This window comes from Chlamydomonas reinhardtii, chromosome 15, assembly GCF_000002595.2.
Source record: "Chlamydomonas reinhardtii strain CC-503 cw92 mt+ chromosome 15, whole genome shotgun sequence".
Taxonomy (NCBI): domain Eukaryota; kingdom Viridiplantae; phylum Chlorophyta; class Chlorophyceae; order Chlamydomonadales; family Chlamydomonadaceae; genus Chlamydomonas; species Chlamydomonas reinhardtii.
In genome coordinates, this window is record NC_057018.1 from 1254929 (window position 1) to 1282442 (window position 27514).

A 27514-nucleotide genomic window follows, 5' to 3' on the forward strand; every position below is an offset into this window, starting at 1 on the left:
CTTTTGTCTGGACACATGGCGGTTCAGGGGCTCTTCCATAGGAATCCAGACAAAACTCGCCCCAAACCCGGGCCAACAAAGTCTCGCCCCAGACATCAGGCCCCCGGAGGAATGTCCAGGTAGGTGGTGAGGTACAAACGTATGCTCCCGACCCCATGTGGCACAAACTTCCCGCCCGATATATGGTGCCATCTGCGCCAGGAACAGCCATACATGGCAGACCCGGCGCGAGCAGGCGCAGGCGCAGATTGCAATGGTTACGAGAGGGACCTGCTGACGCAGTTCACGAGCCAGTGACGTGGAGAACGAACACCCTGCTCTGGACCCCAGGGGCGTGCCGCCTGCAGCGCCGTCGGCCTACTCTAGCTCTAGTAGGCTTGCTCCCATAGGACGCTCCTCCCGCAGGCGCAGGCGCAGGCGCAGGCGCAGGCGCAGGCGTGCGCTGATATCCATGGGTTTGGCAGAGGCACGCTACCGTTATTACCCATGGGGTTTGCCATGCGCGCGCTATTAGCCATGCGGTTTGCCGCGGTCTGTGCCGTGGGCTCTGACGTAGTATCGCAGGCATTGAAGTTTTGGAAGCGCGGATAACGGTGTGCGCTTCCGAATGCAAGCGGCAATACGTAGCGAGCGAGGGGGGCTGGGCTAGCGGTGGTGGGGATGGTCCCAAGGCAGCTCGCTGGGAATGGCTTGTCGACCCTGACCGCCGAGCTGAGGCTCCCGCCCGCGTGCCACATGTATAGTTGCACTGTGAAGTCCTTCAATATAGCTAACTCGTCACCCCATCTTGGGCCCAATGATCAGTAGGGTAATAGCCTCTGCTACCCCTGGTCCCGTGCCCTGGTCCCCTGCCTGACATTCCCCGCCGCCTGCCCCAAAGTTAAAACTGGCATGGCGCCTCCCACACGTACCCGCCCACCTCTTCGCCTGCATTCTCCCTCTCCAGCCTCTATATCTCACCTCATCACTCGCCACATTGTCCCCTTGCGACAGTGCTACTGCCTTCGCGTCCATACATGTCAGCGTTGCTAGGTAGTATCCCCTTCCCCTGACAGCGGCAGTTCAAACGTACGATTTAGCCACTCGGTTCTCCATGCACGGCTCCTGTCCTGCCCCGCGCCCGCCCTTAAGGCAAAGCCTACACAGCTTCGCCGCGCACTCCGCTCCAGAATAAACAGCATCGACCTCGAGCTGCCTGTGCCTGCCTGTGCCTGCTTGTTACCTCTGTGGAGCATGCTGGAAGCACCGCGCACTCCGCTCCAGCAGCAGCGTATACAACCGCACCGCACCAGGCAGGCGTATCGGAGTGTTTTATATGATATGTCACGCCCACCTCCCGAGCATTGCGTAAGCAACCATATGAGAAGACTCCAAACAAATACATTTGGCCGCGCCATCGACCCGCTCCGTACCACCAAATGCACAAACGGCGTACAAGCCATTCGGTCGTGTACACGCGCTGGCGAGCGCCACCTAGCTACCTGGCTGACGCTAGCTGGCTAATGCTAGCTAGCTTGCTAATGCTAGCTAGCTGGCTAATGCTAGCTAGCAAGTTAGTTGCCGGCGGCGCCGCATTCATCCAGGTCGAGCGCGAATCGCTTCAGGTCCTCCAGCGCCACGTATTCCAGGGCCTGTGCGTGAACGCGGTGGGGGCGGCGTGTGTGTATGTAAGGACGGTGATATAGAAATGTAAGAGGCGGTATGTTTGGAGCAACCTCCATCGCTAAGGTTTTCCCGCCTTGTATGTAAGTAGTCACGCCCAAGCGAGAGCCCCAAACCCACACAGACACGCTCCCAGCGGGCACCCCGCCACCACCTGCCTCGCCCCGGCCCTTGGCCCCACCTAACCCGCCCGCCACAGCCCACCCCACTCCACTTCACTCCAACACATCCCACCCCACTCCACCCCACACCCTGCGCCCGACCACAGCCCCACCGCACCACACTCCACACCCACCTTGGCGTTCGACCAGCCATGCACTTCTGCTCTACCACTGCAAACTGTTTGCTGTCTGCTTACGGGTCTGGGCATCGGCTGCACCCTACGGGACCTCGCCAACCTGCCTTGAACCCTGTCCCACCACACCCCACACCCACCTTGGCGTGTGTGCATTTGAGGAACACCGGCGGCGCCTTGCCCACCTGCATCGCCTCGCGCCACCTGGGGGCACGTGTGTGAATGTGTGTGTGCGAGCGTGTGCGAGTATGTGTGTGTGTGTGTGTGTGTGTGTGTGTGTGTGTGTGTGTGTGTGTGTGTGTGTGTGTGTGTGTGTGTGTGTGTGTGTGTGGGGTTACACGCATTAAGTTTACGCAGTGAAGGGGGGCGTGTCAGTGGGGGTCCCTTCCTTGCCCCTCTTTTCCCCGTCCTCCGCCCCCTCTTGTGTACGGGTTTTTGCAGGCTGTGTGCTGCTGAACTCCCAGACCCGCGTCCCGCCCCATCCCCATCCCCATCATCACGGCGGGTCACACAGGTTGCGAGCGCAAGTCACATCGCATACAGAACACACATAACGTATACACACGCGCCACACTTCGCCTCACTCCCCCGCCCCCGCCCTCCAAGGGCTCTCCCGCGCCGCCGCCATTCTTCTGCAACCCCCACCAAACACGCACGCACACGTGCCTCCACCCTTCCCCTCCCCCCCCACCCCTGCAATCCCGACCGCCGCATCGTTCGCTGGCGTACTTGATATACCATTCACAGAATGCAAGCGCACACGCAGTGCCACGCAAGCCCTTCTCCCTCCTCTTCCTTTTCCCGTGCCCTCTCACTATCCCCCCTCCCCACTCCACTCACCGCACAGCGCACCAACACCATATCACCACATGCCCGTCCCTCTCCCCCTTCGGATCCCGACGTTTCCGATACAGTGAATGTTTTCACAGCTGTTTTCCTGACTACCTTGTCGCACAAAAGCTTGGAAAATCCCCAATCCCAACTTATCATACCGTATGCCGTATTATCAATCGTTCCCGCTCACCGCACAGCGCACAAGCACCACTTGTCCCCGGGCTTGAGGCCGGGGAAGTTGTACCAGGGCGCAGGTGTCATGAGGTCGTTGCCGAGCCCGCGCGTGTACAGCAGAAAGTCCTCCGTCACCTGGGGGCACGTGCGCGTGTGTGCGTGTTTGTGTTTGTGTTTGTGTGGGTTTGGGTTTGGGGGTTTGTGGGGTGGGTGGGTGGGGGGTTATGTGTGTGTGGGGGGTGGAGGTGTGTGTGTATATGTGTGTTAAAGAGCACAAGGAAGACACAGCGCAAAGACAGTGTGCAGATGTGTGTGCGTATGTGCGTGCGTGGTGGTGGGTGGGGGTGCAGTGGGGTCGGCTGGGGCGGTAGTGTGCGTGGTGTGGGTGACGGAGGGGCAATAATGATGTGTATGTGTATTGTGAGAGAAGTGGGGTGGTGTCCTTGGAAGTAGTGGGATGCCGGTGCTTGGGGGAGGGCGGCGTGCTTTCCTTTCATCCCCTCAATCTGGCACACCTCTTCAACCAGCTCACCGCGCGCAGCCACGACCCGGCATCACCTCTCATTATCCGATTATCTTCGTGCATTCCCGGCGGCACGCGTCACAGCACGCCACACACGCACACAGCAGGAGACACCCGCTGCCCAGCCCACCCCACAGCGTTTCCAAACCTCCTCCCCAGCGGCTTCTCGACATCCCTTCCCAGCGCCTTCCAACCAACCCAGCCTGCCGCCCCCACGCCAGCCAGCCCCCCTGCTTCTCCACGACGCCTCGGCTTCCTTTGATAAGTATTATCGCTTGCAACTAACGCCTATGCCTGTGCTCTGCTAGTTTGGCTTGGTTTGGTTTAGTTTGGGCTGGTCTTTACAACTCCCCCATACAGCTTTTCAAAACCTTTCCCCAGCGGCTTTCCAACCCACCCACCCTGCCCACCCTTCCAGCCCGACGGGTATCCCCACGCCCACCTAGCCCGCCAAACCCGCTCTACACGCTCCATTCCATCCCAGGCACATGCACCCAACCAGCCAATCAACCACCCAAACGCCTAACCACCCACACGACACGACCCAACCGCCTGCAACCCACCTGCGCGCATACCACGTGTCGCCCGAAGTCCGACTCGTCCGTACGGCAGAAACCGTCACGAAAGTAACCGGTTTTGTACGGGCTGGAGCAGCAGCAGCCCAACGGCCCGCCCAGCACGTTGCGCGGCCCCGTGGCGGTTGGTTGGTCCGCCGCCGCCGCAGCCTGGCGGTTGGGCGGAGCGGTTGACGGCGGTTGGGGAGGCGGCGCGGCGTCGGCCGCACACCCGGCCGGAGCAGCAGCACCGCCACCATTGGCGACAGTAGCAGCGGCAGTAGCAGCACACGGGGAGCATGGGGCGAGCAGGAGCAGTAGCAGCGGCGGTAGTAGCAGCAGCAGCGACGGCCGCGGTTGACGGGGCCACCGCGCAGAGGGAGGGCGGGCGACCCGCGGAGGCAGACGGGGGGAGTGCGGGCAATGTTAATGGAGGGGCGAGGAGGTGACAGAGGGGCAGGGAGGGAGGATGGGGAAAAAGGGGAAGAGGGAGGGGGAACGGAGGTGGGTAATACTGGATATGTGTGGGGCCAGTAGGCGAGGCTCCCGGGGACAGGATCCCGGCAGCGTTGCGACGTGTGGTAAGAATAGGAGCTGGCGGAATGCTCCAGGTGCGACACATTCCACGTGTGTGTGGAGTGCGTGTGGTCACCCGTGTCGCCCTCCCATGGGGTCACGTCACGCCCTTGCCAGCTGCGCAGTGCGCACACGCCACGTAGCCCCCTTGCCCCCCCGGCACGTCATGCTCCGATTCCCAAGAACTGTCGTGAGCTAGCTATCCTGCTGGTGGGGCACTTTGCTTACCTCCTTGGCTCCGTTGCCGTTCGTGTGCTCCGCCATCGCTGTTCGCGTGGTGAGCAGGGCCCGCCTCTGCGGCCGGCAGCAGCTTGAGGGCACCCTGGAGGCAGGCGTCGGCGAGCAAGACACGTTACTCTGACTCTTTCAGGCACGTTGGGGCTAGTTTTAGAGATTGTGCCGTATGCCCAGTATTAAGGCGGAGCCGGAGGCCTTTGCCAACAGAAGAAGCGCGCATGGATTCTGTGTGTGGTTCTCTGCTCGCCGCTGACTCGGATTGTTACGCTAGCCCTCACCTCAGGACACAGTGCCTAGCGAGCATTAGATGTGTCGCAAGCTGCAAATTGCATAGCAAACGGCCGCGGGGCCTCGTGCTTTTGTCGGGTGCACGCATGCGGATTTCGGTTTCCATGCGATTTGCTTAAAGCACAACCTGGACGCGATGCTCAGCTAATGAAGCTTCCATTCATAACCATATCAATAGCTTCCTTACGGGCTGCGCAGAAGAGCCTTCCTGTTGGCCAAACCTGTTCGCGAGCGTCCTACCTTTGCAAACACTTGATACGCGCTCGCTGCATTTCTCATCATCTCATCTTCATACATATGTACGAAACGACTTTAGATCGGCACCGACACAAGCTGTCCGTTAAAGGAAGCGTGCGTGCACCATGTAGCGAAGCCAAAGCTTACAGGAGGCACGGGCTTCTTAGCAGTTCTGTAGCCATACGGCAGGTCTGAGGAACCAGCTCAACCCCGGTCCAGTCGCACTCGCGCCAACCGCAGCAGGCCCGGCGGGCCAACCCCCGAGGGCCCCAAAGCGCTGGGCCATGCTGCTGCTGCTCTCGCCCCTCCCGCTGCCAGCCCTTCGCACCTCTCGCCATCTTCCTCTTTAATCCTGTGGCGATGCGGAAGCAGCCCGCAAGCAAGCAGCCGCAGGCAGGTGCAGCAGCAGCAGCACCACAGGAGGAGTGGCCCTCGCTGGCAGCTTCCGCACAGCACGCCGCTGCCTCTCGGTTCAGCTCCGCGGCTGCTGCCGGTCCGCTTTCCCAGCACGGCCAAAGCAGTATCAGGAGTGCTGCTACAGCCGGTACCAGCGCCGCTACAGCCGGTACCAGTGCTGCTGCTGCTGCTGCTGCTGCTGCTGCTGCTACAGCCGGTGGCGGAGCAGGCCCTGCTGGGGTTGGGGCGGGGACGCGGGCGCCTCGGCGTGCACCCACCGCCGACTACCAGCACCCAGCCCAGCCCCAAATCCAAGCACAGCCCCAACCCCAGCCTCATCCTTATCAGTATCTTTACATGCATTATTACCCCGGCTTGCTGGCTGCGCCTCCGCCGCCGCTGCCACCCATGCACCAGCCTCAGCAACAGCCTCAGCAACCACCTCAGCAACCACCTCAGCAGCAGCAGCAACACCACATGCCGTCGCCGCGCGATCACATCGGAATGCAAATGATGATGCACCACCAGCAGCAACTCCTGGCGCACCACCACCAACAGCAGCTGCAGTGGCTGCACCAACACCACCACCAACAGCTGGAGCAGCAGCAGCAGCAGCAGCGGCAGCAGCAACAGCTGCAGCAGCGACAGGAGCAGCAACGACAGGAGCAGCAGCAGCAGCAATTGATGCCGCCTGTGCAGCCGCCAGGGATGCTGCTGCCAGGGATGCAGCCGCAACCAGGCATGATGCTGCAACCAGGCATGATGCTGCAACCAGGCATGATGCTGCAACCAGGCATGATGCCAGCACAGCCGCCATCGCCAGCGGGCATGTCGTACCCCTACCCCTACCCCTACCCCTACCCATACGGCGAGCTGCCCTTCGGAATGCCACCGTACGAAATGCCTCTGTACGGGGCGCTACCGTACGGAATGCCTCTGTACGGGGCGCCACCGTACGGAATGCCTCTGTACGGGGCGCCACCGTACAGAATGCCGCTGTACGGGGCGTCACCGTACGGTGCGCCGCCAGATGGTCCACTGGCTCTTGTGATGCCGCCGGGCGCGGCCAGCATTGGTGGCGGCGGCGGCGTTGGTGGTGGCGTTGGTGGTGACGGTGGCGGCGGCGGTGGCGGCGGCGTTGGTGTTGGCGTTGGCGGCGGCGGCGGCGGCGGCGGCGGCGCGCCACCCATGCACGCTGGTGGCCGCGGCGGCGGGGAAGTGCATGGCTGGGTAAATCGTGGCGGCATGCCGGGTCCGCTGCCGCCATTGATGCCACAACAGGCGCCACCAGAAATGGTGCACGCACAGCCGCTGCAGTACCCGCTGCAGTACCCGCTGCAGTACCCGCTCCCTGTGCCGTACGGGATGGTGATGCCGCCGCCGCCGGGTGCCGCACCCGTTCTCCGGCCGCCGTACACCCAGCAGCCGTACGAGTTGCCATACGGAGCAATGCCGTACGGGCCGGTGCCGAATGGAATGCCGTACAGCCCGCTACAGCAGCCTCCTCCCGTGATGCAAATGGGCAGCGGCGGTTCCGCTGGTGGCGGCGGCCCTCCTTCAGAGTACGTTGGCGGCGGGAGTGGGCCGCCGTCACTGTACAGCGGTGGCGGCGGCGGCAGTGGCCCAACGCCAGTGTACGGCATGGTTCCGCGGGGTCCGTACGGCCCACAACTGCCCGGCGGAGCGCTGACTGCCGCCGCCGCCGCCGCCGCCACCGCCGCCGCCACCGCTGCCACCTCCACCGCCATTGCCTCTGATTCCGCACCGCCGCCCCCCAGCTCGCCGCCATCACCGCCGCCGCCGCCGCCGCCGCCGTCATCCGAAGGCGCGCCGCCGCCGCTGGTGGTCCCGCTGCCGGCGGCGGTGGCTCGATGGGCGGCGGCGGGCGGCGTTGAACGGCTGCAGGTGGGTGGATGGGTAGGTGGATGGGCGGTTGGGCGGGTGGGTGGGTGGTTGGCGTCCTGCGTGCGTGTTGAGGCGTGGGCGGGTGGGCGGGCGGCGTGGAGAGGCTGCAGGTGGAAAACGTGTGTGCTAGTAGGTGGAGGTGGAGTGGATGGAGGCAGCGGGGCACGGATCGGATAGATCGGATAGATCGGATAGGTTAATTGCAGCAGTGGCTGGCTGGCATCCCGTACAGTACGGCACGGTACATGTGAACGGCCACACTGCGAAGGCATGACTAGTAACGGGGCGCAGTGTTCCCTTGCTTGCCTTGTCCTTTCTTGCCTGGTCCATTTTATCTTTGATTTCTGTCAGTTCATGCATCTTGTGCCCGCTGCCCCACAGGCCGCGCTGCTGTCGTCGTCATCCGGCTCCTCCTCAGCTGCGGCGGCGGCTGCAGCGGGCCCACGGTCCACAGCCCTAGCGCTGGCCTCGGGCCCGGGCAACAACCGTGGCAGTAGCAGTGACATCGGCGGCGGCGGCGGCGGCGGCGGCGGCTTCGGCGGCGGCGGCGGCGGCTTCGGCGGCGGCGGCGGCGGCGCTCCTCCAGCGGGGCTGGAGATTTCCGGCGACGTGGACTTTGGGGTGGTTGCGATTGGCGGGCCCGTGGCGGCGCCGCAGGCTGTAGCAACGTCACCAGAAGACAGTGGCGGCAGTAGCAGAAGCGGCAAGGGCGGGGTTGGCAGTGGCAGTAGCAGCGGCGGTGCTAGCACACAGCCCGCCGCCACAAAGGCGGTTGCGCGGTTCCGTGTGCGCAACGCGAGGTGGGCGCCGGCGCTGCTGCTGCACGTCCGACTGGCGCCGCCCTTTGGGCACTGCCTCAGGTGTGTGTGTGTGTGCGTGCAAGGTCCGGGATGGTGTGTGTGTGAGGTTTGGGGTAGGGTGTGTGGGTGTGGGTGGGGGTGGGGGTGGGTGTGGGTGGGTGTGGGTGTGTTTGTGGGTGTGGGTGTGGGTGTGGGTGTGGGTGTGGGTGTGGGTGTGGGTGTGGGTGTGGGTGTGGCTGTGGGTGTGGGTGTGGGTGTGGAAGTGATGGCGGGGGGCTGGGGTTTGCGGGGTGGGGGAATGGGGGCTGGGTGAGCGGTGGGTGGTGGGTGAACGGGTTGTACGTACGCGCGCGCGCAACCTTGCATGCTTCCCACGCATCTGACAGTACGACTGGCTTCAAGAGATACAGCATTTGTTTAGGATAAGGAGAACGTTCAAGAAAGTATCATTCTGCCGGCCGCAGGCTAATGGATGACGCCGGACTCGTGGCTGCTACAACCAAGCCCAAGCCCGCTGCTGCTACAGCCGCTCTCGCGTCCGCTGCTGCTACAGCCGGCGGCCGGGGTGCTGGCAGCGGCGGCGGCGGCGGCGGCGGTGGCGGTGGCGGCGGCTGTAGCAGCGGCGGCGGTGTGGCGGTGCTGCTACTGCCTGGGTCGGAGTACGTGTTGCGAGTGGAGCTGGATGTGGCGCAGGTGGGGTGGGCGAGTGGGTGAAGAAGGTCGCTTTTTTACTTGTGCCTTGTGGTGTGATGTGTACGGTATTTACTTGCGGGTTTTGTGGGTTTTGTGTGTGGTTCATGGTAGTGTGTTCATGTTTCGTGTCTGCATGGGTGTTGGAGTGATGGGTGATATACAGGCTGTGCGGCATGAGAGGTGCACGGGGCCTTCGGTGGGTAGCGGTTGGCAGGTAAGGCTCGTCAAATTCCCTCGTGTTTGCGATCCTTGAAAAAGCAAAACATTCGTTCCCTGAACGATGCAACCCACCAAACAGGCAAACTTCGCGGGCCGCAAGTCCGAGCGCGGCCTGCTGCGGCAGCTGCTACTGCTCACCTGCCTCCTGGACCTCAGCCCGCTAGAGCTGCAGCAGCTGCTGCTACAGCCACTGCCACTGCCGCCACATCTGCTACAGCCACTGCCACCGCCACAGTTGCTACAGCCACAGCTGCTACAGCCGCAGCTGCTCCTGCCGCCGGGCATGCAGCTACTGCCCGCGCCTGCCGCCGGTGCGGGTGCCGGTGCGGGTGCCGCCGACAGTGCTACAGCCTCTGATAATGAGACGGCTATTGGTGCTGCTGCTACTGCTGCTGTTGCTGCTGCTACTGCCGATGCGAACGCGGCCCGTACACATGACCGCGTCTGGTGCGGCTTGGCACTCGCCGCGGCGGCTGCGGCAGCGGCAGCGGCGGCAGCGGCGGAGGAAAAAGAGGAGGAGGGCGGCGATGGCAACGAGCGGCTACTGCCACCGCCGCCGCCGCCGCCGACAGGGGCAGCAGTAGCAGCAGCACCAGCAGCAGGAGCCGGGGAGGGGAAGGCAGTAGCGGAGGCGACCAAGGCAGCGCTGGCGGCTGTGGCCCAAGAGGCGGCGGCGGCGGGCGTTCTCGGCAGTAGCAGCAGTAGCGGCAGTAACAGTGGCAGTAGCAGGGAAGGCGTCATTTGCAGTAGCAGCACCATCCTCAGCCGATGGTGGAGAGGGGCTGGCAATGGCAATGGGGGGTTGACGCCGCCGCCGCCGCCGCCGCTGCCGCCGCCGTCGTTGGTGGCGGTTGCCGTTCGCAGCGTGTCAGTTGCGGTGGTTGACCGGAAGCGGTTGATGGAAGTCAACGGTCTGTTGAAACCAACCGCCGTGCCGTTCATTCCGTTGGCGCTCAGGTGTGTGTGTGCGTGTGCGCGTGCGTGTGCGTGTGCGTATGCGTATGCGTGCGCGTGTGCGTGTGCGTGCGTTGGGGGAGGAGTTGGGCGTTGGGTCTGTTGGGAGGGCCATTGCTTGGGGTCTTAGCCGGGATGCAGCACTCTGTGTGCATGATGGTATGCGTGAAGGTGTGGGGCCATGGCAGGCACGGGCGGCATCGTGTGTGCGTGGCGCAGGCGGTGTGTGCGTGCCAATCACACCCAACCCTGAAATAAACAACCGGTGTACGTAAGGTCGTGTGTTGTCACGTGTGCGGTATGTGCTTTGTACCCAAGGCAACAAAGCAAAACCCAGGGCACAGACTAATCGTACTAACCGCTCACTCACAACTAGCGCAGGCCCTCCCCCCCCCCACCAGCCCGAAACCAAAAACTCAAACCCACACACACACACTCACACAACCCACACAGGACGCTATTCACCACGCCGCCCGCACGCCTGTGCGTGTGCCCCGTCCCGCTGGCCTCCGCGCTCTTCCCGCCGCCCCCCACCTACCCCATCCTCAGCCCCCCGCGCGCTGCCGGCCTGCCATACTGCCCGCCCGCGCTGCCCGGCCCGGCGCTGGCGGCGGCGCCGCCCGCCTTCGCCGCCGCCAGGGCGCTCGTACAAGCACTGGCGCTGCTACAGCCGTCGGAGGAGGGGTGGCGGCGGCTGCTACAGCCGCCGCAGGCGGTCAGCCGCTACAGCCGGGCGCTTGGCGCGGTTCGGGGCGGGCCGCTTTTTCGGATGGCGGCGGAGGCGTTCGCGACCGAATGTGGGCTGGTGGCGGCAGCGCCGGCGGCGGCGGCGGCGGCGTTGGCGGCGGCGGCGGCGGTTGGTGGCGGCAGCGGCAGTGGCGCTGGCGGCGCTGCCGGGGGCATGGCGGGGGTGGAAGGGGTGGAGGTTTTGGGGGTGGCTACGGCAGCAGCAGCGGCGCCGCCGGCGGTGGCGGCGTCGGCGTCGGCGGCGGCGGCCTGGGCGATGGCGGCGGAGGGCGGCGGCGGCGGTGGCGTGGGCGGGCCCGCGTTTGCGCGGCTGCACGGCCTTCTGTCTTTCCTGACACGAGGAGACGTGGCGGGAGGAGTGGGAGGAGGAGGAGTGGGAGGAGGAGGTGTGGAAGGACTGGAGCAGCGAGCAGCAGCGGCAGTGGGGGCGACGGCGGCGGCGGCCGGGGGCGTTGGTAAGCCGGGCGGCCCCGGTGTGATTGCTACTGCCGGTGGGATTGGCGGGACGATGGGGGTTGCGGCGTGTGTCAGTGACAGCTGGGCTCAGCAGCTGCAGCAGACGGCAGGCGCGATCTTGACAACTGCTGCTGGTCTCGGCAGTAGCGGCAGTAGCAGCGGTGGCGGCGGCGGCAGTAGCGGCGGTGGCGGCGGCGGCAGCAGCAAGACCGCTCGGAAGGAAGCGGCGGCGGCGGCGGAGGCGGGGAGGCTGGGGCGTGTGTGTTTGGACGAGCTGCAGGGGGTGTTTGTCGCCAATGCCCGGGCGCTGCAGGCACGCCTGGATCGGTTGCGTCCGCCGCCGCCGCTTCTGACGCCGCCGCTTCCGCCGCCGAAACTGCCGCCGCTGGCAGCGGTGGGAGAGGCGGGAGTGGCGGCGGCGGGAGTGGCGGCGGCGGGAGTGGCGGCTACGGGAGTGGCGGCGGGAGTGGCGGCGGGAGTGGCAACGGCGGAGGGAATGGCGGCGGCGGGTGTGGCAATGAGCTCTGCTGCTGCTGAAGCCGGCGCCGGCGAGGCGACGCCCGCCGAACGTCACTGGGTGAGTTGTAAACAGTTATCTGACACACTGTCACTGCTGTTGCGTTTTGCTTGAGTTGTATGTCCAGTTTTGAGTCAAAGTTGAAATGTGGCTTTGTGCGCAACACGCTACCTGTCGGCCACATGCTGACACGCACACGGTCGTCAATTCATCGTCAGTTTATTGTCATCTCTGTCGCATCTGCCTCATCTGCGTCATCTGCCTCATCCATCCCGTACTCCATCCCAAAGAAGCAAACCCCTTCCATTTGCGCCTTTTGCAAATACCGTATCGTTCCCAATCCCAATCCCAATCCCAAACCCAAACACAAACACAAACTTTAAACACACACGACCACCACACGGCCACGCGCAGGCGCACGTGTGCCACCAGGCGCGGGAGCTGCTGCGCTACGGCGCACTGCTGTGTGAGGAGGAGGGCGTGCTGGAGCGGGATGTAAGGTGTGTGTGTGTGTGTGTGTGTGTGTGTGTGTGTGTGTGTGTGTGTGTGTGTGTGTGTGTGTGTGTGTTTGGGTAGGGAGGGGCGGGGGGGGGGAGGATGGGAGGTAGTAAATACCAGCCCAAACTAAAGCAACCCAAGCTAAACTACCGGGGGGGGGAAGGGCGGGGGGAATGCAAGGTTAGAAACCGTTTGGCAGGAGGTCGGGTTGTGACCCGCCTTGCCGTCCGATTCGGGAAAACAGGTTCCCCTGGGGTGCGTGTCGCGGTTCGTGTCGTGCCTTGCCGTGTCGTTGCGCGGTGGGGAATTCAAGCGCTATCTCCCCGCCTGAACTCACGCACGCACACACCGGCGCCTCTGCACGCTATGCGCCGTCTGTCGTACCTGGCGCAACCCCCCTCACAGGCAGTACAATCTGTACAACGCCCGAGCCCGTACGGCGCTCTTCGACGACGCCATGACCTCGTACCGCCTACTCGACGTCTGGCCGCCGCCGCCGCCGCCGCCGCCACAGCAGCAACAGCAACCGCCCAACCAACCATCAACCGCCAGCGCCGCCGCCGCCGCCGCAGCAGCAGCAGTTGGCGCTGGCGGCGGCGGCGGCGGCGGCACGTCAGCACCAGCATCATCACAACTACCATCATCACCGCCGCCGCCGGAGCCCAAGCCGTACCGCGGCCACCGACTGGCGAAACTGGCGGCGCAGCACAGCTGTACGGCACTGCCCCTGCCGCCGCCGTGGCGGCCGCCGCCGCCGCCGCCGCCGCCGCCGCCGCCGCCGCGCCAAGGCGTGGTGACCGCCGCTGACGACGCGGCGACCGCCGCTGGCGCGGCGGCGGCGGCGGTGGCGGCGGCGGAACCGCCGCCAGTGGTAACAGCAGCGGAAGCGGCGGCGGCGGCGGCGCGGTGGCTTAGTCAGGAGATTGCTCTGGTGCCGAAGATGGTGCATGTCGTGGCAACAGCCCTGTCGGCTATTCACGACGTCGCCACGGCTACTGCCGCTCCTGATGACACGTGGATTACCAGCAGTAGCGGCAGTACTGCTACTGCCGGCGGCGGCGGCGGCGGCGGCCGTACGGCATTGCGTGCCGCCAGAGATGAAGCGGTGGCGCCCATGCAGAGGCTGTTGGCGTTACAGAGGCAGCTCGCCAGGTGGGTTAAGGCGGCGGCGGCGCCGGAGGAGGTGAAGGAGGAGGCGGCGGCGGCGGCGGAGGTGGAGGCCACGGTGACGTTTGGTGTGGTCATACCGCCGCCAGCGCGGTTGGCAGTTGGCGGCATCGCGGCGCTTGTGCTGCAGTCGGTTACGGCGGTTGGCGCTGCGGCCGTGACCGCATTGGACCTTGGTGCGGATGCGGCGGCGGCGGCGCTGGCTGCGGAGGGGGTGGCGGCGGCGGGGAAGATGGCGGCGGCGGCAGCGGCGGCTACGGTGGCGGCGCGGCTGCTACAGGGCTTGAAGGAGTTAGCGGCGGCAGTTGCTCAGCTTACGTCATTGACGGCGGCGACGGAGCTGGATTGTGCGGCGGCGGCGGCGCGGGCGGCGGCGGCGGCGGTGGACGAGTGCGCGGCGGCGGCGGCGGGCAGCCCGGCGGCACTGTGGGTGGGCGCGGCGGATGGCGACGGCGGCGGCTCGTTGGGGCTGCAGGGGGAGGACCCGGTGCGTGTGTGTGTGTGTGTTTTGCGTGTGTGGTTTCTTTATGTGTGTGTGTGTGTGTGTGTGTGTGTGTGTGCGTGTGTGTGTTGTGTGCTCGGGGCTGGGGGCTGGGGGCTGGGGGGTGCGGGGGCGCGGGGGCTGGGGGCTGGGAGCTGGGGGTTGCGGCGTGGGGGTGCGGGAGCGCGGGGAGAGGGAGCGCAAGGAATGTGCGGTTGGGGGCAAGAATGTTCCCATGCCCCCGTCAATTCATGCACGTCGCGCCCGGAACTTGCACCTCGTCATCGTTCTCCTCGCTCTCGTCTGTCCCATCCATCTCTGGCGCCAGAACGCTCCACGCTTTGTACCCGCGTCCTGTTGAGGATCTACGGCCTCGCTTGCCTGTTGCTACCACACGTAATTATTCATGTTGTGCAAGCTATTATTCATGTTGTGCTGTGCTCTGGTCGTTCATTCCTCAACGCGCCCCAACCAGGCCGCTCCAGCCCCCCCTCCCACAATTGTGCCCCCCTCCCTTTCTGTTCAAATGGCTACAACTTCCCTTCCTCTCGATCAATCCTGACTGTAACGCCCCCCTCCCACAATTGTCTACCGTCTACCACTTCCTTGACTAGTCATAAATGTAATCAAACACCCACGATCTACGCATCAATTTTGCACCACCCACGATCTGCGCATCAATTTTGCACCACCCACGATCTGCGCATCAATTTTGCACCACCCACGATCTGCGCATCAATTTTGCACCACCCACGATCTGCGCATCAATTTTGCACCACCCACGATCTGCGCATCAATTTTGCACCACCCACGATCTGCGCATCAATTTTGCACCACCCACGATCTGCGCATCAATTTTGCACCACCCACGATCTGCGCATCAATTTTGCACCACCCACGATCTGCGCATCAATTTTGCACCACCCACGATCTGCGCATCAATAAATGCACCACCCACGTCCCACCGTGCAGGCGGCTGTGCTGGAGGCGGTGCGGCGCCAGCGCGGCAGCGGCGAGGCTGTGATGCGGCTGCGGGCGGCGGCGGCGGTACGGCGCGGCATGCGGGCGGCGGCGGCGGCGCGGTCGGGTCTGCTGGCGGCGGTGTTCGACGTGCCGGGTCTGGTGGAGGTGGGTGGGGGTTGTTGTTGGTTGGTGGTGGTGTTTTGTGTGTGTGTGGGGGGGGGGGGGGATGATGGAGGTTGATGTGGGGGGTGGTGGGTGTGGGTGTTGTTGTTGGTGGTGGGTGTGGGTGTTGTTGTTGGTGGTGGGTGTGGTTGATGGTGGTGGTGGTGGCGTGCGTGTGTGTGGCCATACCTGTGTGTTTCGTGCCACCGCGCCTTGCCCCTCCCACACGAGCAGCAGCACCCATCTCAGCAGCATCCCCTGACAACACATCCAAGAGTATGGATCCAAAGCCCTGACGACACGCACGCACACACACGCAGGGCCGACCCGCCCTGGTGCCTGGGGACATCGTGTATGTGCGGCTGGAGCCGCAACGGCAACACCCACAACAGAAACAACCGCAACAGAAGCAACCGCAACGGCAACAACCGCAGCAACCGTCAAAAGCGCGGAGGGTAAAGGAGGAGGTGGAGGCTGCTGCTCTGGAGGGCGAGGCGGCGCTGGGGGAGACCGAGTTTGCGGGCCAACTGCTGGCGGTTGATGGCGGTCAGGTGCGTGTCAGTTCCTACACCTTCCAAGTAACCTTCACGCTTCCGCCACCACCCCTTGGGGTTCTTGGTTTCTTGGGCAGTGGAGGACTACCCCCACATACACCTCCACACGCCCCATCCTCTAGTTTGGCTTAGCTAGGTTAGGTTTAGTTTGGGCTGTACTTGCAACCCCCCACACACTCCCACACTGCCCCCCGGCTGCAGTCTTCAGTGCATCCTGTGCCGCTTTTCCAAGCATCCTTGCAAACCTTGGTACCTTCCGAATCGGAATTAATTATCACGCACACATCTCCACGCCGCCTCCACTTGATTAGGTTAGTTTGGGCTGTACTTGCAACCCCCCACACATCCCCTGACACCCCCCCCCCCCCAAAACACGCAGGTCCTTGTGCTCATGCCGCCCCCCTACTGGGAGGCCCTGTACCAGCGCCACAGCCGCTGCCACGCCGCCGCTGCTACTGCCGCTACCGCTGCTGTCACTGCAGCCGCACCGCTACAGCCGCCGCCGCCGCCGCAGGAGCAGCAGCAGCTGCTGCTACAGCCGCCTCTGGCGCACGTGTGTTTCACCTACGACCGCACCCACTTCGTGCGCATGCACGACGCCCTGCTGCGGGCGGCGCTGAGGCCGCACGTGCTGCTACTGCCGCCGCCAGCTACAGCTACAGCCACAGCTGCAGCAGCAGCAGTGGTGGCGGCGGGGCCCGTGGCTGTAGCAGCTGCGACTGCTGGGGCGCAGCAGCAGCAACAGCGGCAGAAGCTGTCCGCTGCTACTGCCGCCACTGCCTCCGGAGGCAGCGGTGTTGGCTCGGCGGCAGCAGCTACAGCCGGTCAGCCCAACCACCATCCCCACCAAACCGCCGCCGACACCTCCGTTGCAGAAGCGGTACGGCTGGCGGCGGCGCTGGTTCCGGTGGGCGGTACGGACCTCAACCCGGAGCAGCGGTTGGCGGTTGGCGCAATGCTCGTGGCGGGCGCCAACAGAAGCAACGGTGACGGTTACGGCGGTTACGGTTTTGGAGATGGTTACGGTTACCGCCCGCCGTTTGTGTTGTTTGGGCCGCCGGGCACGGGAAAGACGGTGACGCTTGTGGAGGCAGCACTGCAGGTGCGGCAGGCGGGGGGGGGGGGGGAGGAGGGAGGAGGGGGGAGGGAGGAGGGAGGAGGGGGGCGAGTGGGTGGGTGGGGGTTTTACATTCATGATGTGGGTTTAGTAGAAGCAGAGTTGTAGCCAGGCACATTCCGGACGGGGTCTGGGGTTGTGCCTAGCGTGCGTGGGTTGCGTGCGTGGGTTTGGGAATGGGGTCAACGGAGCGTGTGACCAGCAGGGAACGGTTCGATCTTGCTGCTGGTTGTGCGTGCGGTGTACGGTGCATGCGGTCTATCTCAACAGGATAGGTAGCGGCACAACCGTCATGCCAGCCGCCGCCCTCTCTTATCTAATGCTCACACATCCTGTGCGAGCGCTCTCTTGACATCACCGCATTTGCATGTGTGTTTTGTTCGTGTGTGTTTTGTTCGTGTGTGTTTCGCTCAACCGTGCGCTGTGACAGATTCTGGGCGCCAACGGCATCGGCCCCGCAGCGATCCACTACGGCAGCGGCCATGCTACTGCCACTTCCACATCCACCACTGCTGCTACTGCTGCTACTGCCGCTGCTGCTACCGCTGCTGATGCCGCTGATGCCAGCAGTGGCGGCGGGAGCGGTGTTGATGGGGCTGGCGGCGGCGGCGGGCGTGGCAGGGACGGCGGCGGCGGGCGTGGCAGGAACGCCGCCGAGAACGGGAATGACGACACGGGCAATGGCGCAGCTACAGCCGCAGGCGCTACAGCCGCAGGCACCACTGCGCAGGGGGCCAGCGGCAGTAGCAACAGCAACAACGTCTTCCACATTGTGCGCCGCCCCAGGCCCAGCCTTGCTGCTGCCGCTGCTACTGCCGCTGCCACGGCCCCAGCTACTGCCGCTGCCGCCGCCACGGCCGCCACGACCTCCAATCCACCGCCGCCGCCGCCGCCGCTGCGGCTGCTGCTGACGGCACCCGCCAACTACAGCGCTGACCTCATTGCGGCCAGCCTGGCGGTAGGCGTGCGTGCAATTTGTGTTAGTGTTTATGTTCGTGTTTGTGCGGGTTGGTGTTGTCGCTGGTGCTCTGGCTGGCGTTTTGCTTTGGTGTTGGTGTTGGGTTTGGGTTTGGGTTTGGGTTCGGGTTCGGGTTCGGGTTCGGGTTTGGGTTCGGGTTTGGGTTTGGGTTCATGTTCGTGTTTGTGTGTGGGGGGCGGGCACGTACGGGCAAACACCTCGAGAGCCTTCTGCACATTCCGTACACATTCCACCACGCACGTGTGTGTATGTCTCCCCCTCCCTCCTGCTGCTGCCCCCCTCCCCCCGGGCCCCTGTTGTATGCTGCTGCAGGTTGCCCTGGGCCCGGCAGCGGGCGATGGATTGCTGCTGCGTCTGAATGACCCACGCCGGTGTGTGTGTGCGTGTGTGCGCCTGTGTAACTGCGTGTGCGTGTGTGCTTGTGTTTGTACCGTACATGGTGTGGCGCGTCCCGGGCTAGCTTGGTGGCGTCCGTTGAGATCGGTACTTTGATTGTCCGGCCCTGACAACCGACCTAACCGCCAGCCACCTAACTAACTAACCGCCACCGCCAACAACCACCAACTGCTGCAGACGTGTGGTCGAGGCCAAGGCCGACGTGCTGCCGTACTGCCTCTTCGACGACGCCGGCGGCGGCGGCGGCGGTACGGCAGGAGGAGGGGGAGGGGGAGGGGGAGGCAGCGGCACGTTCCGGCTGCCTACTCTGGAGGAGCTGCAGAGGGCCACGGTGGGTGGGTGGGTGGGTGTGGGCGGGGGGCGAAAGCGTGTGTGTGTGTTTGCCACGCCACGCCACGGCACGGCACGGCCCTGCATGGAGTCTTGAAGGCAGATCCGGGCGCCAGCCAGGGTTTCACTCCGCTCGAGACGGCGAGGCGACAAACGTGTTGCACGTCAACCATCACAACATAATACTGCCAAATAAACGTTGAAACACGCCCGACACCCAACACCCAATCAACAACATTCCATCCAACATTGCCGGTACATCCCCCACAGCATCACAACAATTAACAACTCGGAACCCAACACAACCCTGGACACCCAACATCACACACATACCCAATAACAGGTGGTGGTGAGCAGTTGCAGCAGCGCCGCACTCTTAATGGAGGGTGAGTTCCTCACCGCCGCCCTGCGGGCCGCCGCTGCGCCGCCGCCCCCTCCAGATCAGCATGCTACAGCCGCTGCTGCTGCGGCCGCTGCTACTGCTGCTGCGGCCGCTGCTGCTGGCAATGCTACAGCCGGCCGCAGCAGCCGCAGCGACAGCAGGTTTGCTACAGCCGCCCCGGCTGCTGCTGCTGCTGCTACAGCCGCGGCCGCCATGTACGGCTGGCGGGTGGAGTTCTCGCACGTCATGGTGGATGAGGCGGGGCAGGTGTGTGTGTGTGTTAAAGAGCACAAGGAAAACATGGGGACGTGTGTGTGTGTGTGTGTGTGTGTGTGTGTGTGTGTGTGTGTGTGTGTGTGTGTGTGTGTGTGTGTGTGTGTGTGTGTGTGGCGGTTAGGTGTTGCGATTAGGCGCACTTGTTTGGCGGTTAGGACAGTCAAGGGATTGGTTTAGGATGCTTGCACCAGGCCGCATCCACCGCCACTGCTGCCACAATCGACATCACCGTCACATCACCAACAATGATGAACACACCGCAACTGCCGGTACCCTTGAACTGCCCGCACTCCACTGGCTCCCACTGCTGCTGCCACCTCCACCTCCACCTCCACCACCACCACCACCACCACCACCACCGCAACCACCACCACCACCACCACAACAACAACCACCACCGCAACTGTCATTGACCAAACATTCCCGCAATCGCCACCGCCACCGCCAACCCCCGCTAACAACAATAAGCACACACCACACACACAGGCGCAACTGCCGGAGGCGCTCATCCCGCTGACCCTGCGCGCCGAGGGAGGTGAGGTCGCAAAGTGCGCATTGAAGCGCATGGGGTATGGCATGGGGAGAGAGGGGGGAAGGCGTGTGAGGGAGGTGTGGGGTGCGTGGCGGCTGCATGTGTGTTTTTGGTATGTGGCGCCCGTTGCTTGACCGTGGCTACTCGACTCATCACTTCTGCATCGTGGGTGTGTTCAGTGTGACGTGAACTCATTATGTTGCTCTGCCGCCGCCGACTCAACTCGCTTCTCTATCTATCCCTGCGGTTGTCGTGTTGGTGTGATGCAAAGACGAGACATTGTCTGCCTCTGTCTCTGTCTCTATCTGCCGCCGCCGCTGCCGCCGCCGCCGCCGCCGCCGCCGCAGGTGTGGCAATGCTGTGTGGCGACCCCAAACAACTGGGGCCAGTGGTGCGCAGGTGGGTGGGTGTGGGTGGGTGGGGGAGTGTGTGTGTGTGTGTGTGTGTGGGTGTGGGTGTGGGTGTGGGTGTGGGTGTGGGTGTGGGTGTGGGTGTGGGTGTGGGTGTGGGTGTGGGTGTGGGTGTGGGTGTGTGTGTGTGTGTGTGTATATGTGTATGTGTGTTCGGGCGTGTGGGCGTGAACGTGCGTGTTTCCCCCAATCCGTGCGTGTTTCCCCCAATCCGTGCGTGTTTGTTGATGCGAACGCCGTGTTGTGCATGTGATCCGAAGGCGATTACCTGGCTGTGCTGCCGCACGTGAAAACAACCCAAACCTCAACTAACCTAACATCCTCAAACGCACCCGCAACCTACGAAACCCACCTAACCAACAAACCCCCTACCCCGCTGCCTGCTGCCTGCTGCACACACACCCACACACGCCCGACTGACACATGCCCACACGCCCGCCCGCCTTCTTGCTGCCCACAGCGGCACTGCGGCCCGGGCGGGTCTGGGTGTGAGCTTGTTGGAGCAGCTGATGAGCGCGGCGGCGGTTGAGGGGCCGGGAGGGGAGCTGGAGCGGGCGCGGGCGGCGGCGGCGGCGGTGGAGGGGGCGCTGCGGCGGCGGCAGCGGCGTCAGCAGGGGCGGGGGCAGCAGGAGCGGCAGCAGCAGGGGCGGGGGCAGCAGGAGGGGCGGCAGCAGCAGGGGCGGCAGCAGGGGCAGACAGAGATGAGCAGCGGTGCGGGGGATTCCCCGGAGGAGGCAGAGGAAGGGGAACAGGACGAGAGTGTGGCGGCGCCGGCGGCGGCGGCACCCCAACCACTGTCCAACCGCCAACCGCTTCCCAACCGCCAACCGCTGCGGGGCGTCATGCTGGTCCGCAACTACCGCTCTGCGGCGCCGCTGCTGGACCTGCCCAGTCGCCTGTTCTACGACACGCAGCTCAAGGTGTGGTTGGGGCGGTTAGGGTGGTTGGGGTGGTGGTTAGGGTTATTGGTGGTTGGTGGGTGGGTGGTTGCGGCAGCCGAAGGCCTGCCTTAGTTCGTTGATGCATGTTTTGACTTGGGGCCCCAGCGGGGGGTTATATTCATGGTTGGTTAGGGAAGTGTGGCAGGGGCGGGGGGACGGGGAAGCGGGGCGGTTGCTGGGGGCGGGGGCGGGGATGCAGACCGACTCGTGTTTCAGCCCGTGTGGGATGTGTCGGCCAATGCCGCGATCTCTCACCTACCCGGCCCTCCTCCCTCCCCCGACACACACACTCCACAACGCTACCTCCCCTCCCTCCCTCCCTCCCTCCCCGCCCTCCCTCAGGCGTGTGTGTCTCAGTCCGCCTCTCGCCCGCCCGACTGGGACCTCCTCATCAGCAGCGGCGGCGGCGGCGGCGGCAATGGCGGCGGCGGCAATGGCGGCGGCAATGGCGGCGGCAACGGCGGCGGCGGCGGCGGCGGCAATGGCAGCGGCGGCGGCGGTGGTCGTGGCGGCGGCGGTGCCAATGGCGGCGCCGCCGCCAAGCGCACAACCGCACAGGGAGACGCGGCACGTTTGGAACAAGAGGCCGAGGCGGCGTGCTATGGAAGGGACGACGAGGAGGAGGAGGAGGAGGAGGGAGGGGAGGAGGCGGAGGAGGAGGAGGGGGAGGAGGCGGGCGGTCCGGCCCTGGCTGCTGCCCCGGCCCATATGTTGTTCTACGGGGTGCGGGGGCAGCAGGCTCAGGAGCTGGACGCGCCCTCCTACTTCAACCCAATGGAGGTGAGAAGTTGGAGGGGCGGGGGGGCGGGGGGGAAGGGTTGGGGGGGAGGGGGGAGGGGGGAGCGTTGCAACGATGGAAAAGCGGTACAGGCTTACATTCATGATTGTTGAAGAAGGGGTTGGGGGCAGTTAGGCGGGACGGGAAGGGGCAGGACCACAAAAGCCAAGACCCGAAGCCAGGGCGGGGCGGGGCTGCCGAGGCATACGGGTTTGGGTTGCCGGGAGCGTTAACGTTTGGTCAGCAGCAACCACCCTCCAACCAATCAACTATACCAACTCACCCTCTTGAACCAACCAACTCACCATACCCACTCACCGCCCTCCACTCAACCAACCAACCAACTCACCGCTCTTGAACCAACCAACTCACCATACCAACTCACCACCCTCCACTCAACCCCTTCAACCAACCAACCAGGCGGCGGCGGTTGTGGATCTGGTGGATCGCCTCATACGGGCCTCGTGGGCCGCCGCCGCCACTGCCGCCGCCGCCCGCCAACAACAGCACCAGCATCAGCAGCCGCAGCAGCCGCCAAAGCAGCCGCCGCCAAAGCAGCAGCGGGGCAGCAGCGTTGGCAATGGCGGCGGAGGCGGCGGAGATGGCGATGGTGGCGGCGGCGATGGAGGCGGCGGCGGCAGCGGCAGTAGTAGGGGGGCCCCGCTGGTGTTGGAGGGGGTTGTGGTGGGCCAACAGGACATCGGCATCATTGCCACATACCGCAAACAGGTAGGCGTGAGCGTGTGTCTGCGTTCTGTTTGCGTAGTGTTCTGTGTACGTGTTTCGGGTGTGTTTGACGTGTTTCGGGTGGTTGTTTGCGGGTGTTGGGGCAAGCGAGTGCGCAAGCGGGCGGTGTGTTTTGCAGCCATGAAGGCTTGAACCCCTGTCGCCCTCCTTTCCGCCCTTGCCGCCCCTCCACCTCCTCCCTCTCCACCCTCTTACCCCGTCCTCCCCACCCGCCCCGCCCGCCCCTGCAAACATCCTCCCTTTCTCCCCTCCCCTACCTCAACTTCCTCCCCTACCATCCCCACCTCCCCTCCCTTCCCTGCTGCACTACTGTTCCTGTCTACTCCTTCACTTCTTAAAAAACCATGACTGTAAATCCCTCTAAATCCCCTCCGGATGTTTCAAACCTCCAAAGGTGTTCAAGCTCCGTCAGCTGTTGCGCGAGAGGGGGCTGGGCGGCGTGCGTGTCGGCACTGTGGACGACTACCAGGTGCGTGTGTGTGTGTGGTGGTGGGGGGGGGGGGGGTGCCCGGGTGTGCAAAGATGTGTGCAAAGAAAAGCGGTACAGCGGCGGGGGTCTGCGTCCGGGCCCAACGAATGCCAGGGGGGAGGGGGCGAAAAGGGTCGAGAATGGTTTGACCTGCTGACGTGTGGGGTGGTACTGGGGTGCTCCGCCGCCCAAATCCCAGCCGCGCCAACATCCGGAATTTACATCCAAATCCAACGTGCAATAAAAACACAACCATCCAACCGCATGCCTGCCAAACCAACCAAACCAGCCAAACCAGCCAAACCTGCTTAACGCAAATTCACACAAATTCACACATCCACAGGGCCAGGAGGAGCGCATCGTGTTCATCTCCACAGTCCTCTCCCGTCCCGAGTCCCTGCCGCGATACCAGCAGCCGCTGCCCCCGGCAGCTACAGCCACCGCTGCTACTGCCACTGCCGGTGCTGCTGCTACTGCCGGCGGGGGTGCCAGTGAGCCGGTGGGGGGGCTGTGGTCGCACCCCAAGCGCTTCAATGTGGCCATCACACGCAGGTGGGTGGGCCCGTGGGGGTGAGGGTGGGTGGGTGGGTTGGTTGGGTGGGGCCGTGGGCGTGGGCGTGGGGATGGGCGTGGGCGTGGGGGAGATTAGTGTATTCCAAACCCAACGGAACCAAGACCCAGAAGGGCGCGGGGTTGTGGGCGAAGCAACGGTAGCTTGCATGGGATTGGTGATGGGAGATCGGGTCATGAGGATTGCCATGTGTTCCTGCCGTCATCAATTTCCCCCCATCTTCCTTAACCCCTTCCCCGCCCCCCTTTTCCACCACCACCACCACCACCACCACCCCTATTCTTTGGGCTCGGGCACATAACCACTCACATGTGCTCTCTCTCTCCCACACGCTCCCCCGCCCTCACGCTCTCACCCCCGCCCCCCCCCCCCACACACACACACACTCTCCCCCTCCATAATCCCACCCCCACCCCCTCCCCACAAATCAACAGTCGCGCGCTGCTGGTGGTGGTGGGGCACCCCGCGAAGTACCCCCCAACATTCACACACTCCAAAACAACTCTCACTTCTTGAATAATGTAACCCCCCAAAACAAACCCCCCAAAACAAATCAACAGCCGCGCGCTGCTGGTGGTGGTGGGGCACCCCGCGGTGCTGCTGGCGGACACATGCTGGCGGGAGCTGGTGCGGCAGTGCGTGGCCAGGTGGGCGTGGCGGTTGTGGTGGTTGTGGCGGTTGGCGGTTGGGTGTGGCGGTTCGTGTTTGGGGCTGGCGGGTGGGGCTGGCGGTTGGGTGTGGTGGTTGGGTGTGGTGGTTGGGCGGTATGGGTGGGTATGGTGAATGGGTGGCGTTTGGGGTGTGATGGGGAGATTGTGACAGATCGGGGATTGGGGGATTGCAAGGCTATTGACTAGGCGAAGCGGCGGTGATGGCTTTGGGAAGGGCCGGCGGGGGGGGGGGGGGTTGTGCGATGCAGGCCCTCTCGCTCGCCGCCTTGGCACAATCCGCAACAAGCACACACATGTATGACACGTATTCATCTGACGGCGGTGCGATACCTGACACACCAACAAAAATAACAACAATAAAACGCAACACACACACACACACAAACACACACATATGCAGGGGTGCGTACCGAGGCGCCGGTGCAGAGCTCATCCGGAGACAGCTGGCGCCGCCGCCGCCACCTGCCGCCATCGCCACAACCGCAGCCGGCGGCCGTAACGGTCGCGACCGTAACGGCGGCCCGCAAGCTCACCTGCCGATGCTGCACAAACAGGGGGCGGCGGCGGCGGCAGCGGTGGCAACGGATTCCGTTGGTGCGGTTGGTGCGGTTGGATCAGTCGGCGGCAGCGGTTTCGGTTTGCTGTTCGGCACGTACGATGACAGCATGCTGACGGCGCCGACGGCGGTTGGTGATGACGACACAACCGCCACAACTGCCGCCGCAACTGCCACACCTGCCGCCGTTGCAACTGACACTTGCCGGGCAGCAACAGGAGACGGAGGGGCGGCGACCGATCCGGCGGCGGGGGGCGGCGCGGGCGGAGGGGGCGGCTGGGAGGGTGTTGGGGAGGGTGATGGGGAGGCGAGAGGAGGTGGTGCAGGCGGGGGTGCGGGCGGGGGTGTGGGCGGGGAGGCGGATTGCGACGGTGAAAGTGCAGGTGCAGGTGATGGTGATGGTGCAGGTGAAGGTGGGGGTGCAGGTGGGGGTGCAGGTGGGGATGAGGACCTTGCGGCGCTGGTGGCGGCGATGGCGGAGATGGCGGTGCTGGGTGAGTTGGGGTGGGTGGGCGGGTGGGTGCAGGGGTGGGTGCGGGGAGGGGAGGGGTGGGTGGGTGGAAGGGGAGGGGAGGGGGTTGGGTGGAAGGGAGGGGAGGGGTGGGTGGGTGGGTGGGTGGGTGCGGCAGGGGTGGGTGGAAGGGGAGGGGGCGAGGGGCGAGGGTGTGGGGGCGCGGGAGCAAGGGTGCGATGGTGTGCATGGCGGCTGGGTTTGGGGCGCGAATAATGGGTAGGGTAACTGTGTTAAAAGGGCACAAGGAAAACATAGCGCAAAGGCAGTGTGTGCGATGCAGCCCGATGCGGGGTAGCGTGCCTGTGGTGACTGATATGGTGCCAGTGCAGAGGCAGTACAGGATGGCAAGTACAGTGTTTCCTAGTACCGATGAAACCCCTGCCACAGCCACCCCCCTCACTTGTGCTGCCATCCGGATCCCCCGCCCACAACATAACAATGCTCTCAACCAATCCTTCCCACCCCTCGCCACAACCCTCGCCGGTCTCGACCCATGCAGGCATGGGCTGCCGGGAGCATGTGTGGCCCTCCGGTCACCCAGCCCCCCACCTTCCGCCCCCCGCCGCCGCCGGCGCCCTCCCGCCGGCCGCCGCAGCCGCCGCCACTCGCGGACTCGGGGCGTACGGCTTCGGCGGCGCGGGCGCAGCGCTGTTTTCAAACCCAGCGGCGGCGGCGGTTGGGGCGGCGGCCGTACCGGCGGGTTACGGTGGTTACGGATCCAACAACGACTTCTACGGTGACGGTTACGATGACGAGCTGCCGTTCCGGGTGCAGATCTAGAACTGAAGCGAAGGTTGCGAGTGGGTTCGGTTGCAAAGATGGTTGGAAAAGCGATACAGGATGCGCATCGAAGACTGATGCAGACTGCCAAGTCTTAGTCGCGGACGCGGACGCGGTAGTCATCAGGACTACGGACTCAGCTGCTGATTATGCGTGCTTGGATGCTCAAGCCTGCAAGGAAGCGAGGAGATGGGAGCGGGTGGGTGGCGATTTTGGCTCGCCACCGATGCACGTGCAGTCATGCAGCCGTACTCATTGCAACGGGTCGGGGGCGACGCTGAGGAGGGACAAGTAAGGATGGTGGGTGCAAGGCAGCGGGTGAACAAGGCAGGAGGATGTGTGCGATGGGACAGGGTTTAGGGTTTAGGTTGGCGAGGTCCCGTAGGGTGCAGCTGCAATTCAGCAGGAGGTTGGTGGTTGCGATGTGCCGGAATGTGCCCCGGACCTAGATGACTGGTTGGATTGGGTTGGACCGGATTGGAGGTCATTGCATTGCTTTCCACACACGCAAGACAGAGGGACCTAGGGCCTACTGCTCACGACGGGGGCGGGCGAGCAGCTGGGTTGTGTTGAGAGCTTGAGAATTGAGACTTGCAATCAAGGTGGCGCTGCCATGCATGACTGTCAAGAGAGGAAGGAACACGGGTGACGAATGAAACGGGCGCTTACTTGCTGGGCCTACTGGGTTCCTCACGCCGCACGACTGCGCGAACAGTGGCACGCACACAGCGCACGTATTCTGCATGCTAGTGTCAAATATATTCGTTGAAGCTATGGCTTCATCAGCCTCTTTTGTCGGCACACGTGTGTTGGTTCAGGACGACTGCTACTAACGCGCAGCCGCTCGTTGCTTCCTTGCCCACACCTGGTGCATGCGCGGGTCGCGTGGTGAGGCCGTGAGGGGGTGGCTGGGTGGTGGCTGGGAGGCTGGGAGCCATGGCCGCGGTGGTGGACTGGTGGGGGGAGAGGGCGAGGGTAGCGTGGCAGTGACCCCACCCGCCCCTCACGCGGGATAACGGAAGTGGATGCGCACAACGCCAGAAGAGGCTGTCGGAGCTTGCAGGCAGCACAGGAGGGAACTGCCATGTTGTGTTCCGTCACGATCATGTGCTAGCGCACATGACACATGTATGTACGGCAAGCTGCTGTCCGGTGCCCTGCATGCATCCACGC

At 64.3% G+C, this 27514-nt stretch overlaps 2 protein-coding genes across 2 annotated transcripts; one reads left to right on the forward strand and one right to left on the reverse strand.

Annotated features, from left to right (window-relative positions):
• Nucleotides 1-735: 735 nt before the first annotated feature.
• On the reverse strand, nucleotides 736-5221 carry CHLRE_15g641600v5 (uncharacterized protein). Its single transcript, XM_001703019.2, has 6 exons — nucleotides 5134-5221; nucleotides 4847-4940; nucleotides 4052-4213; nucleotides 2982-3100; nucleotides 2098-2161; nucleotides 736-1631 (listed from the first exon to the last, which is right to left on the reverse strand). Exons 2-6 carry the CDS (start codon nucleotides 4880-4882, stop codon nucleotides 1554-1556), a joined length of 459 nt encoding a protein of 152 aa, XP_001703071.2. The 5' UTR covers nucleotides 4883-4940; nucleotides 5134-5221; the 3' UTR covers nucleotides 736-1553.
• Nucleotides 5222-5321: 100 nt separating this feature from the next.
• On the forward strand, nucleotides 5322-27453 carry CHLRE_15g641650v5 (uncharacterized protein). Its single transcript, XM_043070673.1, has 24 exons — nucleotides 5322-7681; nucleotides 8063-8541; nucleotides 8946-9174; nucleotides 9473-10350; nucleotides 10801-12127; nucleotides 12482-12567; nucleotides 12971-14219; nucleotides 15186-15341; nucleotides 15659-15889; nucleotides 16272-16994; nucleotides 17440-17967; nucleotides 18301-18359; nucleotides 18562-18715; nucleotides 19058-19363; nucleotides 19859-19907; nucleotides 20252-20303; nucleotides 20775-21234; nucleotides 21598-22035; nucleotides 22454-22762; nucleotides 23175-23249; nucleotides 23593-23801; nucleotides 24381-24467; nucleotides 24892-25541; nucleotides 26061-27453. Exons 1-24 carry the CDS (start codon nucleotides 5741-5743, stop codon nucleotides 26339-26341), a joined length of 10956 nt encoding a protein of 3651 aa, XP_042916531.1. The 5' UTR covers nucleotides 5322-5740; the 3' UTR covers nucleotides 26342-27453.
• The last annotated feature ends 61 nt before the right edge of the window (nucleotides 27454-27514 follow it).

Bases quoted from the DNA above. Each gene is read 5' to 3' on its own strand.
- CHLRE_15g641600v5 (XM_001703019.2), bottom strand. From the start codon at position 4,882: ATGGCGGAGCACACGAACGGCAACGGAGCCAAGGAG. The intron at 3,101-4,051 runs GTGGGTTGCAGG...ACGTGCCCCCAG, and splicing joins GACACGTGGTATGCGCGCAG to GTGACGGAGGACTTTCTGCT. The intron at 1,632-2,097 runs GTGGGTGTGGGG...GTTCACGCACAG, and splicing joins TCAAATGCACACACGCCAAG to GCCCTGGAATACGTGGCGCT.
- CHLRE_15g641650v5 (XM_043070673.1), top strand. From the start codon at position 5,741: ATGCGGAAGCAGCCCGCAAGCAAGCAGCCGCAGGCAGGTGCAGCAGCA. The intron at 17,968-18,300 runs GTAGGCGTGCGT...ATGCTGCTGCAG, and splicing joins TCATTGCGGCCAGCCTGGCG to GTTGCCCTGGGCCCGGCAGC. The intron at 19,908-20,251 runs GTGAGGTCGCAA...CCGCCGCCGCAG, and splicing joins GACCCTGCGCGCCGAGGGAG to GTGTGGCAATGCTGTGTGGC.